The sequence below is a fragment of the Etheostoma cragini genome, chromosome 16 (genome assembly GCF_013103735.1).
Source record: "Etheostoma cragini isolate CJK2018 chromosome 16, CSU_Ecrag_1.0, whole genome shotgun sequence".
Classification (NCBI taxonomy): domain Eukaryota; kingdom Metazoa; phylum Chordata; class Actinopteri; order Perciformes; family Percidae; genus Etheostoma; species Etheostoma cragini.
Window position 1 is genome coordinate 19,664,580 of NC_048422.1, and position 21,299 is coordinate 19,685,878.

Consider the following 21,299-nt stretch of genomic DNA (forward strand, 5'->3'; position numbering starts at 1 on the left):
CTCTCTCTCTCTCTCTCTCTCTCTCTCTCTCTCTCTCTCTCTCTCTCTCTCTCTCTGTCTTTCTCTCTCTCTCTCTCTCTCTCTCACCCTCTCTTTGTTACGCACACACAGAGGAACAGGAGTTGAAGATAGTGGATTTGGATGTACATAACTGTGTTACAAGAGACTCCTTTACTGCTTTATGAAACCGAGGGACTTGCTTTCTTGCTGCCTATAAAATCCCTTTAGTGTACTCTGGCACTGGGAACAGAAACAGCTTTCCTGTCATTCAGGATACACACGCACAGTATTCCGGACATGATGCCTCTGGGATGTTGCTGTGGGAAACTTTGAGGGGGAGTGTTCAAAAGGTGGAGCTTAAGTCTGAGCTTGTGGGACAGAACACAAGCATTAAAGAGTGGTGGATGTTAGAGGGTGTTATCTTTTCTTTTTCTTTCTCTAGTGGGAAATGGTTTTGATCGCGACTTCAATTTAAGTAGATGTGAATGTCTGCAAGAGGACTCTTGAGAGAAGTTTGGGTTAAACAGAGTTACAGTCCATGAGAATGTCACCTGGAGTTTATCTCTACTGATACCAGATTCAAGAGGACTTTGTTTTCAGTGCTGCTGAGATATCTTGTTGTTGGTGGGCTTCAGAGTGGAAACTAGCACCATGGCTGGGGTCACTAGGAAGGGATCTGGGAGACCCTCGTACTACTACAGATTCCTGGGCAAGTCCCGACTGCAGCGTCAGCGAAGCCGGTCCCGCAGCCGCTCCAGACCGTCTATCAGCAGGGGTAATAAATACTACTACTGCTAAAAGGTTCACCATGCAGAAGTCTCAGTACAGCCTACAACCTGCAACATAGCGTAGCTCATAAGGCTAGATCACTAACTGGCCAATCATCATTTTGAAAGTCTGTGTTTCTGATTCTTATTAGCAAATACATATTTGTGTTGGAATTAAGTATATATCTTTAGGTTACTTTTTTTATACAGTATAAGAACGACTTTAATAGTAACATTATTTTTAGAACTCATGGCAACATTATTGCAAATGTGTTTGTGCTCCAGTGTCTGTGTGTTTATGAGAATAGAGTAAGATGACAGTTTGGCGTCACTTTTCACAAAGTGATGCTAGTCTCAAATTGCACTACCAGCACCTAACAGCTCACAGCTCAGTGTCAAACTTGCAGAGTTCCACCCAGTTCAGGTGTGAATATTTGCCTTTTTAGCAACCAAAAAAGTCAGTTAGTTAGTTTTCCATACAATAACCACATCTTTTTCTGTTAGCTCATGTCCTTAACCATTCGGTTTCTTTACTTTTGTGTATTTTTTGCCTCTTTAAGACTCCTGTACTCACTGCTACTGCTAGAGGCAGTGTTTGAACTGCAAGGTTATAGTGATAAGTCTGGCCCCAAGGCTTAGCTCAAGTTACTTGAATTGAAAGAAAATAAGTACAGTCTTCAGCCTATTGATTTTTTTGTCTCCAAGTGAACTGCTGTAACTTGCCAAACAACATATTAAGTAGAAGACTGTTGGGTTATCTCTCGCTCGGTTGCTTTGGATGTGATGCAAGCTTTGAGACAAATCACTCAGGCAGGAAAACATGAGGCTCACTTTAACTAAAGCTGAACCTTTTTGTTTTTATTTTTGCATTATGTAAGTGTAGTTAGTCTCCTTTACTAAGAGACAGACAAAGACAGACATGGCCATCAGAGAGAGACAACAGAGTGTGCAGGTGCCTGGTTTGTATGTCTTCTCTATCTGATGAAAGAGGAGCTTTGAAGTCTCCCCTCTGTATCATTTAGCTTACACTCACACACACACACACCCACAACAACACACTCTGCCTTGATCTTTGTGGCTGAGTGCAAGGTCCCCTCACAAAAACTTTTACACACTGCACATACGCAGTGACGCGCACAGGGTTCCCAGATGTTACAAAAGACCACTTTCAAAAGCAATACACAAGATTAAAAGATGTGGTTGTGCTTTGTATGTCTAAACTTGCATGTTAGAGAATTTTAAGTGGGTCTATTGGCAGAATTAATCAGAATGGCATTTGTTGAGTTATTATTGAATCAGTAGGCAGCAAGTGATTATTGATGCTTTAAAGACTGTTAGAGCTGTTTAAGCATCATTATTAATGTTTTTTTTATATATATGAGCAATACTTTTTAGTGACTGATATTCCTCATTCGTTTTGCTTTCTTAAAGCAGCTATAATCCATATTTTTTAATTTTAACAGTGGATCACATGACTTCTTGTATGTAAACGGAGTTGCTTGTAGTGATGCACCCACAGAGAGTTATCACCCAGCAATGTAGTTCCCCTCATCTTTCAACTCATTGTTTTGGGTTTTCAAGCCTACTACTTAACTCCAGTTAAGTCCAGTTTCCAGCAACAGCGGGCTGCTGTTTTCACTCAGTGTACGTTACCAAACAGCAGACACACAAAGTTAGCAACTACCTGGTTAACAATCTGGAGGTTTTTTTTGCGGATAAAGCATTTTGTTTTAGATTTTTTTTTGGAGATAGTGGTGAGCAAAACAGAGCTAAAAGTAAAGATTTGCCTTCGCCAACAAAACAACACTCGGTTAGCGCACTTTTGTTTCTGCTGACCTCAAGTGGCAGCTGCATGTCTTTGTGATGCACATGGGTTAATGTAAAAATCAGATTTGAAAACCCGGTAACACTGGGCACCCGGATGGCTCAGCTGGTAGAGCAGGGGCCCATTCATACTCCGAGGTTTACTCCTCGACGCAACGGGCCCTGGTTCAACTCTGACTTGTAGTCCTTTGCTGCATGTCATTCCCCCCCTCTCCCACTCCCCTTTCATTTCTTCACCTGGTTATGGTAGCTTGGTTATGTGATACTGGTTACTTAAGAGCATTTAAATACATTGGATGTAGCAAAAAAAGACACGTTTCCAGTAAATGTACTATACCACTATTGCAATATTAATGTAAATATAGTATATTGTTAAGCGGCTTTGAGCTCGGGAAAAGCGCTATACAAATTCAATTTATTATTATTATTATTATAGTTATATTAACACTGTAAGACAATTTTCTTCATACTGCCCACCCCTCAGTGTGTGTACGTTTCCTCTAATTTATTTAAATAAGGCTTGTGAGGAGAAAAATAAATTTTTCTCCCAAGTAAACAATTCTATGTGCCTGCAGCTAGATTAGGGGTGATTCTGCTACAGTTGTGTCACAATCGAGAAGCCCAGCAGCCGAGGAATAAAAACACCCCGGCCACGGACAGCTATGTGAGTTTATCTTGAGGAAGTTACTGTGATGCATACATGGTCACCGGTGGACAGATCAGGTGCGTGAGCTCATGTGTTATTGTTTTCTCAGCATGTGTGTGCATGTCAGCGCGTCACTATCTGGGAATGGAAAACAGTTCGGTTCACCCTCGCATCACTCTGGATCTGTTTCCTTTTCTTTCACAGGGGTTGGTGACATTTACATACAAAATTACTGCTTATCTCGAAGGGAGAATGGCAGAGAGACGGGCAGAGAAAGAGCGAGCACATTGTCTGTTCTGACTTGTTATGCTGCCGTGTGTCAAATCTCTTGATCCAATCAAACTTCTTTGTTGTCTTTGTATAACACATACCAGCTTTACCTCATAAGAGGTACTTCCGTGGAAAAATAAGGTCTCTGAAAAAGTGGATGGCTTTATCAAAGTTAGGTTTCCATTGAAAACAACCCACACTACACTGCGGTAAGGCCGTCGGGATGCTGTGTCAGAGAGCCAACCGTTGGCAGAAAAGGCAGTCGGACCAATTGCCTCCCCGAGTTTGTCAAAAAAAATGCCTTGGAACGCACCGAAGCGACGCCCACTTGAGCTTATGTTCTGGGCATGCGCAAGGCGTTATATGTCTCCATAGCAGCAGGCAGCGCTAATCTGGCGTGTCGCCCAAAAAGCTGATTGGACAAACGCATCACGTGGGTCTGGCTTCTCCGGAATTTGAAAAATTAGCATAATGCCGGCTCGCTTGGAATACAATCATATATTTTACTAAATAGTTCTCCAAAACGTGTTTCTGAAAAAATCTTAAGTGAGAAATATGCCATACAGTTGATGACTCTATCTTCTTTTCAAAGGTCAGTTTAGAAGATTTTTGTCACATTTTGAGAGGCGCTGGTCATGCTGTTACCACTCGTCATTTCCGGGTTAGCACTCCATCAGTCTGATGGTCATTGAGTCCGACTGCCCGCTTTCCGATTCAACATGTCAAATTGGCCGAAATTAAAGCCGACGGCTCCTCTGACTGACGACGGCAAGGAACTTACCGAAAAGACTCGAGTCACTGACCTCCTCGGACTGTCAACCGATAATCGGATTGGTGTGAAAGCGCCTTTGGGGATCGACCAATGCTGGTTTTTCAAGGCCAATGCAAATAACGATTATTAGTAGTTAATGAAACTGATAACAGATACTGTTTAAATTTTAAAAAAAATTAACTTTGGGGATGTTACAAACTCCAACTCAAAACTTTGTTTAAATGCTTTCAGAAATTCTTTGATAAATTTGAAACTTTCAACAATAATGCACAGTAAAAGATGGCGGGACATTAGGTCAGACTCAGTGGTGAGTGGAACCGAAGCAGAGAGACAGACACAGAGCTGTAGCGGAGCCAAAGGCACATGTTTTAATTGATTAACTTTATTGGTTAGCAGGCAAATAAAATGCAAAGTAACAACCTACATAAAACCATGAAATATCACAACAGTAAAGATCTACAGCCAGCATCTTGCGAGGATGTTTTTGAACTACTCAGTAACATCTCAATAATGCGTGCCCACTGACAGTAATTGCATGTAATCATATTCTCAATGGGTCAGTAGCAAGAAACACTTTTGATCTGTGCTACTGCGTTATTCTTAGTTTCTGTCAGGCTGTTTATGTTGTAGCCAGATGTGTGTGTGTGTGTGTGTGTCTGTGGGTCTGTGTGTCTGTGTGTCTGTGTGTGCACGCTGATGGGAAGAGAGGACAAAAATAAGGCTGTTAGATGGGAAATCAGAACAACACAAAGAATAATAATGACTCAGTTTCCAAGGCCTAAGTTACAGTTATGTACAGAGGAAGGCTGGAAACAAGTCTGTATTAATGATTTGTGCCTCAAAAGTGTTAGTCTACTTTAAATATGAACATGATGGGGAGGGATTTAGAGCTAAGGAGTGCCATGTAGTGCCAGACCTTAACGTCATGGCCAGTGAAATCCTTTTTTCCAGTTTTTCTCTAAAACAGAGGAGTCCTTTGATCTGTTTATGCTGTCTGTGCCCTAGCATCCTCTTTATAATTAAGGTCATGTTTTAATAAAACAAAGGCTTCACTAATCACAGTAGGCATCCTTATTCTTTGATATGGTTTCCCTAATTTGTAACATGTACAATTAGGTAGGAGAGTATATGAGTAGGGTTAGGGTTAGGGTAAGGGTCGGGGTTAGTATATCAAGCCGTGAAGTGAAATCGCCAGAACTCTCTACATCATCTCAATGTTTAACCCAGGATTACTTTCTGATCTTAGGCTCAACTGTGGAATCGGTGTCCTCGTCTACCCCCTTTTTCCTCTCCCAGCCTGGTGAATAATTGAGATGGGCCAGATGACACAGGGCCTTTGAGCACCCAATTGAGTCCTATAACAGCGGCACAGGTGCAGGCCAATCCCCCTTAATCCATACATATCAACTCATATTACTAGTCAAAGCCAGGCAATGATTTAGGAGAAATAGCTGTAGAACTATAGAATATCATTCATCAGAATAACATTCGTCACCCTGAAAAAGACCTATCAACATACAGCAGCAACTATGCATAAGTAAGCATAGATATTTTCACATGCACATATATACGTATGTGCACACAGTCAAGGTTAGAAAAGCAGCTGACACTAAGCCTGCAAAGGGTGTTTGTGTCTGTGTGTCTGCTAGTGGGTGTTTTTGAAGTTGGTAGGATCTCAGTGGGCAGTCACAGGAATGTAGCTGCTGTTTCGCCCTCTGCGCAAACACAAACTTCCTCTTTCTGCACCCCACTCTTCTCTTCCTCCTCCTCCTCCATCCCTCTCCTCTGCCTTCCCATAACACATTGCAGACAAAGGCATGCATGTGCCAAACTCAACATGACCCAGAGAACCTCTTCTTGGATATCGGTTGAACAGGGTTGAATATAGAATCTCAGAGTTTGTGGGGGAAAAAAGCCATTTTAAATCAACTGTGGTGCTGCTTGATGCTCCCAATATCTGAACTTTTACAATGTTACTTTGGATCTGTTCCAGGGTATTTCCTTACTCACAATTGGCCTTTGGGGGGTGACTTCTACTGATTCGGTTATGATTACGATGTCTTTGATTCGATATCTTGATTCATCTTGATTCGTCAAATACTTTTTTTTATTGAAGCCATGTAGGATATTTAATTCATAGGTTTTCAAGCTTCAAAAAACAAAACATTCTGCAGTGCTCTAATACTAAATAAATTGGATGAATGAAATTACTGCCCTGAGCACATGGCACTTCCTGAATGTGCAAAACATACAAAATATGTAAACAAAAATGTTTACATGTTAAAATGTTAGTCTGAAAAATGCCTTGGTTACTGTGTTTCAAGCCACTGTGGTATAGAAAGCCTGCAGGAAGACTCAGCTTGATTTGTTCTTTTTGAAGTTCTCATTAATATTCATTGTGCTAAGCTGCTTGATTCTGATTGGCTAACAGCTAGCCAATGAGAGCCTGGCTATCATCATTCTTTACCCAGCGCAAGTGGGCGAGCTCATGAATATTAATGAGCTCAGGCAACATGACCTCAGACTCACCGGCTTTTTTAATTGGCCAGGTTTCTCCTCTTATTTCTTTTCGGATGCTAGAGCTGACAGAGGAGGTAGCAGTTCATTTTCACATTCACAACATAACAAAGTAACATATTTGGAAAAAATGAAAACAGTTTTGTGTTTAAAAAAATGGAATTGCCGTTTTCTCTCTCAATTCTTCTAATTTTAGCAGTGGTGGTCTATTGGGGCAGGCTAAAACCTCTTTGGGGCCGACCGAAAAATTCCTTTATGCAGGAAAAACCCTGTGTTCCATATTTAATTTTGAGTAATTAATATTGAATTCTGCTACAAATTCAGGCGGCTATGATGTTTGTGTCATCACCCCACAGTCGACTGCAGGTTGGGGCACGATGTTAGCAGAAAGTTAAGTGACTGTTGCCTGTTTCTGCACTAGTGGTTGTTGGTAGGTTGAAATGATTCACTTAAAGTCCCTCGTGTACACAAAGTCGCTCCAATGAGACGAAGCAGCACCTCTTTATCACCACATCATCTCCGGGCTGTGTAACTACCTCATCTCAGAGATCAAGAGTCCAGAGCTGTCCTCACAGTTCAGTGTTACCACATTAGAGTCTGTGTGCATCAACACACAACCAAACACTCTCTCCCTCACTTCTCCTATTCACTGTCTCTCTCACACAGCAACACATGTTGTCAGACTAAGCCATAATGCTTGACAGTTCAAAGCTTTGCCTCTAATACAGTATGTGCCTGGGTGGGCCTCCACTGTGACCTCCATTACATGGATCACTGTCCTTCTGGGAGTCAAAATTTCCACTAATGACACTATGCTTTCTGACAAAATAAATGAACAAAGCAATCTTCTTTCTGGCAGATTGCACTTTGATTGACATTAATTCACAGTTTGTATTCCAGAGACGATTCCAGAGCCTTTTTTTGTTTTGTTGCAGCACTATCAGCCAGTCAAGATAAGTTCTAGTTGTCTTCCACTTGAGGGGAAAAGCAGAAAAGGGATGTATTTGTGATGGAGGGAAGATGAAAGGTGGTGTGGACCAAAAGAAGATGGTCTTTCAGGTAGAGAGAACAAAGTAAACACAGTTTGACAGCCTGTGATTGTAGCTGCACATTTCACCGGCCCACAGAGAATGTAATTGTATGTATATGTGTGTGTGTGTGTGTGTGTGTGTGTGTGTGTTTGTTTGAATTTTCTTCTGCTTTTCCCTCCTGTCATAACACGAGAACTCTGCAATCTCTTCGGAAGCTATTTTTCAGCCCTTATGGTATTGACTTTGTGAAATGCCGACACCATTGCTGCTATTGATAACAGAATCCTGTACTTAGACTAATCATTAGTTCGATGAGCGCAGGTTGGATTATTTGTTTGCCTTGTTTCAATACCCAAATTAAAGGCTATAATAATAGGCTAATCTTAATAGAGGATCCAAGCATATGTGAAAGTTTTCTTGCTTAGGAGTTGCATTCTCCCAGTTAGTCTTTCATTAGATATCAACCTTATAAAATGTATGTTTTTATAAACCAGGACTTTCTGCATTTGAGTTGCAGTTATTTCAATGTGTTAGATACATATTGTATCGACATTAAAGTAAATGCACTGTCCTGGCGTTTTTCCATTACATGGTACCTACTCGACTCGGCCACGGTGCCTTGTCCTCCTTTTTTCACTGCAGATTAGTAGCTGACCACCTCAGGCAGCGTGACTGGTCGTCGTAGCAGAAAACTGCCGTGACCTAAAAAAAGTGGTACTAAAAAAAGTACCTGTTAGCAGGTACCAGGGACTTTCTTTTGGAATGGAAAAACAAAAAAGTAGAGTCGAGGTGAGTCGAGCAGGTACCATGTAGTGGAACAATGCCATAAACATTGGATCAGGCTCAGTATTGGCAGTTACTAAAAATTCTATTAAAGGACTTGGATCGGTATTTGGGGCCTTTGATCAGGACATCTTTAGTGTTAATGCCAGATATTTCTTTTGTGGAGCTGAAAACAGGGTAAATGTTGGCCTTACATTCGTCAGGTGGCAAAAATACAGGACACAAAAAGAAATGCTACTGTTACTTCGTAACAGCTGGATGTGTATATAAGCATCTGTTTGCTAACTTCACCTTATAACAACCTTTGACTAAGCAGATGAAGTGCTATTTTTGTCTTTTCTTGATTGAAAGAACATTTTATAATTCAGCCAGAAGACCCAGCCAGTCACCACAGCAAAGTTGTAAAGCATGTTTGTGCTTGTCTCAATTAGTTTGTCACAATGAGATAATCGTACACAGCACTTGAGAGACAGCAGTAACAATGTACATAAATGTTATTGTGCATGAAATAGATGACAGATATTTTCTGTAGAGGGAGTCCACATCAGCAGAGGAATCACTAGCTTAACACCAGAAGGATAGTGTGGTATACTGAATGTTCTTTTAACGTCGCTATCATTTGTAGGCAGATTAAATACCCTGTGCAACAACTCTCACAACAACCTTTGTGAATTTCCTCTTTCATCACGGAGCCAATTAGCACAGCCAGCTCCTCGAGCGCTAAAACATCATAAAGCACATCACTCCAGGCGAGAAGAACCACGTGTTCAGAAAGTCAACTGTTGTAATTATTATACAAATACATCACTTTGGCACAGACACACACAAAAAAGTACACCGTTTCGCTAAATGTCCGTCACCAATCCTGTTCCTCCCCTTAGATCAGGGGTTTTCAACGTTTTTTAAGCCAAGGACCCCTTACTGAGAGAGACGGATCAGGGACCCCCTACTACATACGTATGTTGTATAAAATAAAGTAGCAAATTAAATGGGACCCACGATAACGTGTAATAACTGAACCTTTACTTACCTTTTAGGTGCATAGAATACTAAGCTATTAAAATAATTATTCTTGGCATGATTTTATGAATCATGTTTTAACATTAAGTATACATATGGCAGAGTAAATTCTCAGGATTAACTGGATCTGTGGGATGCTACCTTAGGGATTTCCTTACCTTTAGACCTGTAAGCCTATCTTTAATGGTTTTTTTCACAGATACAGTAGGTTGAGAAAGATATATTTGCTAGTAATATGTTGGAATCATACTAAGACATTTACAGTTTTGAAAAAAAACTACCTAATATGGTGACCTATCAGTTGCCTGTCTGTCTTCTAAAGCGGAATTTATATATCGCCGTGGCAATGTACTTAGGTACGTGGACACATGGACCTAGCCGGACCCTACACCGGACCCTACACCGGACCCTACACCGGACCCTACACTCCAGCCTACACTGGACCCTACACCGGACCCTATGCTGTAGCATGATGTGCACCTCTCGAAAAATGTAACATCGTGTCTTGGCAGCGTTGCATTTCCCCCGACTCATTTCCTGGTTCTCCTTCTCCATAAACAACATGAAATCAAGGGGATGGTTAACTTTTCCTGTTATAGATTTCCCGCCGTGGTCAGACAGCCCAGGGGAGACACTTTGTTTCTCTCACTGTGACTCTAGAGTCGCTGATCGCTCTGAAGCTAATCGCCGTCACTCTCTCACTTTGCCCTCGCTCTTCCACACGCTCCAAAACGTTTGAGAATATTATACTTCATAGTTATTTTTCAGAAGTAGGAGAGGCTTTGAACCTTTCCTCCCCCACCGTTCGTCTACAGCCAATTTAAAAACTGGAATATCCTGTGCTGGTGAGGTGTGGGAGGAAGGAAAGGTTAGCTGGTCGCTGGATGGAGCCCGCCTGGTCAGGAAACACTAAGGAAATATGCAGTGGTAGAATGTAACTAAGTACATTTACTCAAGTACTATACTTAAGTACAACTTTTCAGTACTTTACTTGAGTCTTTTTTTCATACCACTTTCTACTTCTACTTTCCTACATTTCAGAGAGAAATATTGTACTTTTCACTCAACCACATTAATCTGACATCTTAAGTTACTAGTTTTTTTTTTACAAAGTTAGATATTTGCACACACAACACATGTTGTTTATAAAATGCAGTGTTTTATATAAAATACACAGCCCAACAATATATAGGCCTCTATTAGTTCAGCTAAATTATAAGCAGATTAAACACATGTTTGATTGACTGAACTCTTTACATTGTTTACATTTTCTAAAATGTGAGGGCTTTTCTACATTGAGTAGTTACTTAAAGTATTAAGTACATTTTCTTGACAACACATACTTTTATTTAAGTAACATTTTTAATGCAGAACTTTTTCTTGTAACAGAGTATTTTACTGTGTGGTATTAGTAATTTTACTTAAGTAAAGGATCTGAATACTTTTTCCTCCACTGGAAATATCTACTCTGACCTATATAACTGAATTTTAATGGAAGGAAGGAAGAATGCTTTCGATACGATGGATGGATGGATGGATGGATGGATAGGTGAGAGATTAGAACAAAGATTGTTAAAAATAACGAATGTCTAAAATATGAAATAAGAACAAGGACAAGGAAAAGTTACCAGCTTGAAATATTCTTTCCGCTAGTTGCCTGGCAACCTCAAAGTGCTCAAAAGACCACCGTAAAACATTTTCTTTTTGTCACTTTTACACTTGAATTTTTTGTATGGATGGATTGAACTAAGAAGTCATTTGTCGTTTGTTTTCTTGAATGTTTTGTTTGATGTTCCCAAAGAGATGCATTCACTGGTTGCAGTGCACCTTTTTCTGTTGGCCACACCGGGACACACATGCACTCTTGTGCAAACACCGAAATGCAGGTGACTATCGTCTGGTCGGTGCAGCTTTTAGGCTCTCACTGACATTTTCAGGGTCCCATTACACAACTGCGAGGAAGCCTGGAGGTGGGTGGAATCAAGACAGAGAAATGGCTTTATTTGTGGGTAGATGGTGATGGGAGGATAGAGAGGTGGTGGTGTGACTTTTGGGACAATGTGAAAGTATAGAGAATAACAGCAGGAGAGTTTCAAGGAAAAGGTAACAGTTGTTAAGATCTCCACCTATCTCACAAAAACGTATTTTTGAAAATTAGGGGGGGACAAATTTTAACTGGGGTGTCCGGGTCGGAAATTCTGAGCATCTAACGCTTCATTTCCTGCATTCTGGTGAATGTTTCTGCTACAATCTCTGCCTTTTCTGCATACAAATGTCTTATTGTATTTGTCTTATGTATTATATGTCTTCATGTAAATAATATAATTAATTAAGTAATCACGTTATTGAACGTTACACATGTAACAACATGTTACACATCTTGCTTGTCACAGCATTTAAACTCTTTGACTTCCTTACTGACTTTATTTGACTGCCCCCCCCCCCCCCCCCCCCCCCCCCCCCCCCCCCCGCCATCGTAAATTACGCTTATGTGCATGCTAGAGGCTCACAAACACTCATAAGCCTTGCTTTCATATACCAACATATTTCATTCCACAGCAGTTAGACAGAGCCTTCAAAACGAGAAGTGTTACCATTCTGAAACCAGCACCACATGCGATACAACGCGCCTCTTTGATGATTTTAATTCAGTTTGGAATTTGCAGTTTAATGTAGGTTTTATTGAGCGTGAGTGTCTGTTTACCGTTTGCTTTTGGTGAGAGTTTTCGAGTCGGAGAGACACAGGAGAGCGTTATGGCAAGGGAAACTTTCCGTGCATTTGTGGAGATGCATTACACGCAGATGGTGACAACATGTGGAAGCCTGCACTGCAATTTCACACAGCAATTAGCTCACAACTAATTAATGTATGTTTGTGTGTGTGAGAGCTTTCCTCTGAGCGCAGCCAGCTGTGAACAAGTGGGGAGATTTCCGTTAAGGAATTAAAAAGACTCGAGGGGTAAATCCAGTTAAATTAAGTGCAGAAATAATTTGTGATTGAAAATCACACCGCTGACTTAATTCAGTCATTGTTCATGATTACCTTATCAGCCCTATTTACTCATGATTAATTTTCAGATTTAAAAGCAGTAAATATACTTGTTTTCATGGCAGCAGACATTTCAATACCACCATAATTATTGTAATGAGGAAGTCAGACAGATCTTTAAAGTGTTCTGTTAGTAGTCCAGTTTCTATTAAATGTTGCACCATGAAAATGGATTGAGCAGGTTTTCATGTGCCCACGTCCACACACATTCACCACCTGACAACATTTAGAGTCATTTTTTATTGTTTCTACACAGCCCTTGGAGCACTTTATCCAGAGCTACCACTCAGTGAGACAACAAAATTTGCACAAATGAAGAGTCAGATGTTTGAAAAATCCAGCGTTGCCAAGGCCAAGCAAACATAATTAATACGTTGCTAGAGACTGAGGATGCCCATTTGTTTTTATGAATGGGACCAGCTCTGCCACCATGCTACAAATGCAAAAAATTCTTTATTTGAATACATTGTGCCTGTGGTTATGGCCACTGGGACTTTCGGCTTCGGATTTGGACTTAAGTTAGTCTTACTGTAAGTTACTTTTTTTATTGGCATCGCAATATTAACCGTCACATATTGCAAAAGATCCACACAAGATATTTTAAACCAGTAGAAAACTTCCCTTTAAAATGTAACTGTCATTCTTTTTTTAATCATGCCTTTTATATTTAATTTAATGTTCAATTTATTAAGTAACAAAATGTTGGAAATGATTACCTTTCATATGTTTTAAATTCAACAAGACAGTTGTTCTATCTTAGCAGAATACTGAAAGCAGCAGAGATGCAGAACTGAGTAAACTTGAATATTTGTTTACTGTATTGCAAGTAATATCGTTATTGCGATATTCAACAATGTTATCGCGTATTTTACTCATATTGCACAGCGCTACTTAACACCTTTTACTGATGGTTTAAACTAAGACTTGACTCCTTAAATAACATAATTTAAGCCATTTGTTTTGGACTGGTTAACTTCTAGAAGTAAATACAATGGATACTTGCATCACCATACACTTTACATATTTGATTGTTAGACATCTGTGTTGGAATGACTTAACAGCTTTGAAGACATAATGTTAAAATGTTGTGTCTTTATATTAAATTCAGAGATGTGAAAGTCTGGCATTTGGACTTACCTTGTAATATGCTCATGAAGACCTTCTGCAAGGACTTCAAGGACTTGAGACTAGCTCTGAGAGATCTGACTTGGAGCCTCTCTCACCAGTCATGTCCTGAGTCTTGTGTTCTATTGTGCACTGATTTATTAAATGAGATTAATGCAGATTTCTATGCTTTTAACTGCACATTTCTCACCTCTGTAATACTACAACATACCAGCCTCAACATACTAGCTAGTTTAAATCCTCCTAACCTCCACAGAGCAGTGGATCACTGCTCAGAGCATCCAGATGGTCCTGGTTTTTTTTTATTACAGAGATTTGAAGACATCTGAGGACGTCTGCGTTGCGTCAGAGCATGTTGTGTGTGCCTGCTGTTTGCTGTAGCAAACTGTGTTTATGTTTATGTTGAGCTGAGAATTATGAGGGTTGGGATGCCAGCCAGTGCTCTGCAGAGCAGGAAGTGCTATTCCGCCATTCGTTCTTCATTTACAGTGTGTACTAATTCAGGCAGCCAACCTGTTAAATAGGCTGACAGCTAATTTAGCACAGCTCAGCTTGGCAAGCTATGAGAAAGGACAGCGCTGACAGACACGCCACACTCCCAAGTGTGTGTCCTTATGTGTGAGGCTTATTACAAATGCAAATGTCATATCACTTTTGACACAACATTTGGTAAATCCATTGTTTTCTAATTGTTTAGATGCATATTTTAAATTGAACAAGTTGAATTCAAAATTGGTAAAAAATTAGCAGTTTGTTGTGTCCGAGCACTGTCATGTCCAGTACTGTAAAGTCACGTAGTGTCAAAACAGATTAGTTTTAAAGGTCTGATAAAGAATTAGGACCATGCTTTGTAAACATACCAAGTGTTCACTTGTTACAAATCCCTATACTTGTCCACGAGGCAACATGTTAGCACAAGGTTAGATAACATTGTCCAGCGATGATGCACACTAAATCTGGAGATGATTGGATATTACGGGTGGGAATCACCAGAGGCCTCAAGCATCTGATATGATCACCATACTTACCTCATGATACAATATTTTTGCGATTTTAAACATATTGCAATAGTCTGCGCTTTTTTGTTATTACAGTATTACCTTTTTTGCAACCTTTTTAAATAATGTCCCCAAAGGAAAACTTTGTCAACATCTGTTTTATCTAAAAAGATATTTTTTTGTTTGTTTGTTCATCTCAATTCAATTGTATGGCTGCAAAATAGAATTGTCAAGCAGACAAAATGACCAACACATATATAATGATAGATTGATACTTGGCGTCTGTGTATTGATACAGTATTGCCACAGAAAATAATTATATGGTGTGTACACTCCTTTGCATATTATACATCATAGCGTAGAGAGGGGAGGATTTGCTTCATGGTCTCATTTTATTAGAGTCACACTGCCACACACATTAAACACTAATTAAATTAGTTTCCAGTGTTGCAGACAGTCAAAGATCTCACACAAATACAGTGACACAATGACCCAGTGTATTTCAAAAGATTGTATCTGACGCTAGTTTTCTGTTTTATCTACATTTTCTGTATTACTTTTTTAAGTTTACTTTTCAGAGTAAATATTCCAAATCAAATCTGTTGTCGGGACAATGTCGGGACCCTCATTGTGGGAAACGCAACTGTGAGATGTTTTAGGATGTTTTGTACTTAAAGTTGCAGTTTATGTACAGAACATAGTCATTTCCATTCATGATTTGGGGTTATATTAGTTCATCTCATGACTGACCTGATGATAATTTGCTCTGAATGAGCTATTAGTTAGAAATAATCTAAAGTCGGCAGAGACGTGTGCTCAGTATCACTGTCATTCCTCATGGACGTGTCCACATTTGCTGCTTCTTCGCACACAAACACACACACACACACACACACACATACACACACACACACACACACACACACACACACACACACACACACACACACACACACACACACACACACACACACACACACACACACACACACACACACACACACACACACACACACACACACACACAGTCTGTGGCTCCATAACTTCATACTGATCTGATACTATGTTGCACTGTGTGTGTACGTTAATCCAACAGCATTTTTCTTCCTGAATGGACTCATTGATGCATTCATGAAGGAATGGGTAATAAGATGCAGTCCAGTGTTAACATGATGAACCCACAAACACTTTTTTTTGCGTGTATTTTTCTTTGATCTTGTAGTTTAGCTACAAGCACGTGTTAAATGCTCCCTAAGCAGGCTAAGGTTTTTCATGGTTAAATATATTAGATCATACATGTCATACCTTTCTCTTGCAGCAGTCCAAGTCAATTGGGCAACCCAAACTTCACACCCTACCCCCATCACTAGGAGTGGCGTCGATCTTCTCTTTTCTGTTGCAAGAAAGCAAATAAATGTATTTCCCAAAATGTCAAGCTGCCTATTTGGAATGTGATTTTTTTTTTTAGGGGAACTACGCAGTTTTTTTATTGTACAGCTTTGGATTATTGGTATGGTTATATGACTTATGGTTGAATGGTGGTTGTCTCACTTCCCCCTAACGCCTGTGACCCTTGCGACGTTGGGCTGTTGAGCCGCCGGCCTCAGCATCAGGAAGTATCGTGTGATACCAGGCGATACCTTGCGATATAACGAATTGCTTCACGGCACTGCACACATACGCCAAAATATATATTCAGGAGCTGTAGGGGGAGCTCTATAGAGAAACCTGCGAGCAAAAAGCGAAGGAATTGCCAAAACTGCACAGCGCCCCTTTAAATTGTAAAAGATATATGTTTAAAGATCTCTCTTTGTTTACAGAGTCTCCTCCTGAGAGGACTGGCCGCCGACGCAGCATGCCTGGCAGCTCCTCAGACAAGAGCACACCCACAATGGAGGCCACGTCCACTGCGGCTACACCTTTCAGAGTCACCGTGAGTACTGTGAGTTTTGTTTTTATGCATCTCATATCTTCTAAATTTGTTTTGCTCTCTTTGCCTGAGCTTGTCCCCTATAGTTTGCCTTAGGAGGCTCTTAGCTCTGGATCAATGTCTACAGAAGGCTGGGTCTGGTGTCCAGATGGCGCCATGCCAATCTGAAACTCATTTACTTCAAATGTTAGAATGGGGCCTTTGATGTTTGCCGTCTACACATCACACATCTACACATCTTGGGTTTATGTTCAGCACACCATCCTCTGCTGCCTATTTTTTTTTTAACATCCTGTGTGATTTTTCATTGCATCACGCACACACACACACACACAAACACACACACACACACACACACACACAACATAGTCACTCACTCACTTATATTCAAACTCTCTCTTCCTCTCTGGTGAACACACACACGCACAGAGCAGTCCTTTGTCTGTCATCTTGCTCCTAATACAATTCCTGTATGCTTTCTGCCATGTTTAATTCAATAGATAAACAGCCAGTTGATGAAGCAAAAAATTTTGCTATGAGTCATCAATTTCAAGCTAATTAGCAATTAGCAGTGCATCTTTCCATTAATAAATGATGAGTGGGGACATGGCGACCTGCAGGGAAACTGTGAACAGTAAGTTAGGCCAGCAGGGCCAAGAGCACTCAGCACCCAGTCTCTCATAAACAATCCTCCAACTTCATCTTAACTATCCGCCTTTGTAAAAGGTGTCGCAAGTAAAACAATGTGCCATATTAAGGACATTCTACAGGACACTTTGTGAAAATAGAGAAGATGAAGTAATTTCCTTCATTTGTCTCTATCAGCCATCTTTAACACTCAAAATTTGCACCAAAAAGGTATTGTTTGCTCTCTACACATTGGGATGCCTCTGAGGCTTAGTAAAAGTCTACAGTAAATAATTTAAAAAAAAATAGGCTATACCCACACTGGTGTTGGACCGCCTGCAGTGTGAGAATAAAAATGTCTCATGAAACTGTTTAAACTTTATTGTAGGAGTTACAAATATAAAATAACCACAGCTTGGTGAGCAGGACATCTGTTCATATAAAAAAATAAATTATGAATTGTGTGTGTGAGAGTGTGTGCATGTATGCGTTTGCTCTTTCCTGTCTTGTGAATGTGAATTGAGTCTTTGAAACCGTTTTATTTTGATATGACCAGGAATCAATGAGTGAATACAGAGAGATATCAACACAAAAAGAATAGAATGCTTGTAGGAAACAGAAAGGGTCAGATGGAAGGGCTAAATATTGATTAAGTGTCTCTTCAGCGCTCCTTGTAGTCTCCAGGGAAGAGAGCACCGCAGCAAAGTCATCCTGTCTCAATCACATGAGCACTTTACTTACTTCTGTGGGCTTACTGCTAAGCAGGCAGTGACTTCCTGCATAAAGAAAGCGTCCCCAGACAATGTTTGACCCTTTCTTGCACATTCTGCTCATACTGACCCCTACTGGTCTCTGATGAAAGCACAGTCAACATAATCCCCTATAGCAACTTTTGCAGCAACTTTTTTTGGATTCACACTACAAAGCAAAAGATTGAAGAAACAAAGAATCAACAAAAAATGTTTTGATCATCGTGTTATATTTGTCGGTAGATCAAATTGATACACGTCCAGGAAAAAAAGAGAAAATGGATACAGTATGGAGATGGATGGTCAGGTGGATTGGATACAGGCACGGTGGCACACACAAATGTAGGAATGCAAACTTGGAGACATGCAGGCAGACATGTCGTATTCTCCTCCTTCCTCTGCTGCATCTCCCACTTTTAGCAATGACAAACCTCCCCTCACTTATCTCTCTCCAGTGAAGAGTTGTGGTGACATCTAAAATACCCCTCCTAGGCCTTGAGCTAAATCTGTCAAAATGTTTTCTTCTCTCATGTTCTTTGCAGACTTGGTTCAATGTCTTCTGCACACACAAATGGATGGCGCACACACACACACACACACACACACACACACACACACACACACACACACACAGAGTTATAAGCACATCCTCCGTCACTTCTCAAATACTATTTCTCCCCAGCAGGCATGGAAGAATACTAAAAACTCTCCAAAGCCTAATCTTCCACAGCCAATTCAGAAATATTAGAAGATTGCATACGTTCAATCTAAAAGTTCCAACTTGGTAGTTTCTCTTATTCAGTGCTTGTTTAAAGAGCGGACAAACAAACCTTATCTAAGTCTGTCACGTCCATGTCCCGCTGATTGCGCTAGCTGGCTGGATTGATTCTCAATTGGGACATAGCTCCTCATCCAATCTCTCCCTGACTCCATTCCCCTTTACCTCCTCTCTCCTCTCAGATAATAGCAGGAGGTCTAATTGGACAGGTATGTCTCTTGTTTTCATCAGGTTGTGCTAGAAGAGGACAAGAGATGTTGATGTGGAAGCAGGGAACACCCTGCTGATTGTCCAGGCACTGATTCTATCAGCCCACATTAGGGTTGCCAGGAATTGCCAAGCCAAGGGAATAGATTTAACTTCCATTTGTTTTAAAAAAAGAAAAGAAAAGAAAACTAAAAAAGACACAGCGATAAAATTGAGCTGTCCTCTTAGTGCTGATTTAATGGGCTTGGACAGGCTGAGATTACAATCAAGTATGCAAGCCTGTTATGCACTCTCATACATACACACACACACACACACACACACACACACACACACACACACACACACACACACACACAAACACACTTGTGCATGCTGGCTGAAAACTAACACATATTTGCACTGTAAACAATGTAACTTTGTAAATATGGACACCACATTCATTTCACAACCATCATCTTCCCTTTGGAGCTAGTTAAATAAGCCGGGTTGATGAAAACCAGCCTCTCCTCCCCTTCGAGGATGCATGTTGAATCAGATTATTCCATCCCCTCCTTGCACTAATTAGCTGTCAGCAGTAGAAATGTGGAATCATTAAAGAGCTAACATGTGACACTGCTTCCTGTCAGGTTGCACCGGCTATAATGGCTGTATCATGTTTCTGTGTGTAAGTATGTGTTTGCAGAATGAAACGTAAAAGGTCAGACATTACAGCACAACCAATGATAATCATGAAAGACCAAAAGGGAAATTAATTAATGGAGGGTTTTATATTCATGTCGTGTATTCAAATCATTGATATGTATTATTCAATCAAGCTCAAAGGGAAATTGTATTCCCATGAGTCAATTAAGGCATTTTCTTTACCACACAATAGAACAATGACATGATGTATGACATTGCATCAGGTGTTAGTCTTCATTGTGTATGTTTGGAGTCACTGGCCACGTCAGCTTTAACCCTTAAAGGGGCAAGCATATATAGATTTGATGGAAAATTTAGCAATTCCTGTTGTTTATGTACAGTTGTGCTCATAAGTTTATACACCCATGTTAAAGTTGACCAAAAAGAGGAATAAAAAAATCCCCTTTTGGAATCTTAATGCCTTAATTAAAAAAAAAAGGTTTTTTTTTAATGTGTTGTCAGGAATATTTAAGCCTTGATTTTCTTGATATGTAATAACTGGTGTGAAATGGAAGCATAAGCTGAGATGAGAACTGATCTGACTATAAACCACAGGGAGGAACAACCTCAATTCTACTGTATTTGACCATCTTTTGTTTCAGCTGTAGCTGATCTCTGCAGCCATTGCTTTGCTCTGCTAAGCCCCGATACACCGGCGACCTTGTCACTCATTTGCTGCACTTTTCTCCTTACTTTCACCCTCCTTTCATTTAATTCTATAGCTTTTTCTATCAACTCATGCTCTGCCACCCCCACATTGTGCTCCACTTTTTTCCATTTATCCTGCTCCTAGAGCTGATCCCTCTCTGGCAGGCACTTTCTGTCATTTTCTCAGTATTTGACTACTCTCACTCTATTTCTGTACTCTCTCTTTTACACCATATGTCTCGATCTTTATTTTAATTCCTGCATTTTTTTCCCTCTCAATCATCTCGTATGAGCAACAGAACAGAAAACAGAAAACAGAACAAGCAGCCACTAATCAATCCACCTCGCCTACAGGGACAGGTTTCTATTCACTGACTTATTTCTGCGGAGGGAGAAAAAGAGAAGCTTTTTAATTTGTTAGCTGTGAATATGCCAACAGCAGCCGGCACACACACTCTCCAGGGACTACAGGGAGGGGGCGAGGAATTACTATAAATGTGTTGGTGATTGTGAATGATATCCAGGAATCCGGAAACGTGTCACTTGGTGCATACGAGTGGGTGTCCATTTTCTACAGCAGTGCCATCTTTGCATTCAAAAAGTCAGAATCCTGGGTCTCTCCTGACGTCTTCTTGTCATGTTTTTGGAAGGAGCCAATCTGAGGGCAATGCCGAATACGGTCAAAGAAAACAGTCATCCTACTGCACAGAGTCTGACTCATATTTGTCATTATTTAGAATGGTGCCTTTGCTAACTACATGCCCACACATTCACAGACACACATAGAGTGAATGGCTGACGGATAGAGAAAGTGATATATATATGTGTTTGTGTGTGTGTGTGTGTGTGTGTATATATATATATATATATATAT

The 21,299-nt window shown here is 40.3% G+C and overlaps 1 protein-coding gene across 10 annotated transcripts in view; it reads left to right on the top strand.

The window, feature by feature from the left end:
• LOC117959835 (disabled homolog 2-interacting protein-like) overlaps positions 1-21,299 on the top strand; it is a 149,496-nt gene that overhangs the window by 59,689 nt on the left and 68,508 nt on the right. For 5 of the 10 annotated variants that reach the window (XM_034897165.1, XM_034897167.1, XM_034897168.1 and 2 more), the window contains one exon: positions 16,623-16,744. In XM_034897165.1, the coding sequence (XP_034753056.1) occupies positions 16,623-16,744 (122 nt within the window). Of the gene's footprint in view, positions 1-417; positions 776-16,622; positions 16,745-21,299 lie in introns of those variants that run through there. The other 5 variants (XM_034897166.1, XM_034897172.1, XM_034897174.1 and 2 more) reach the window with 3 other exon arrangements.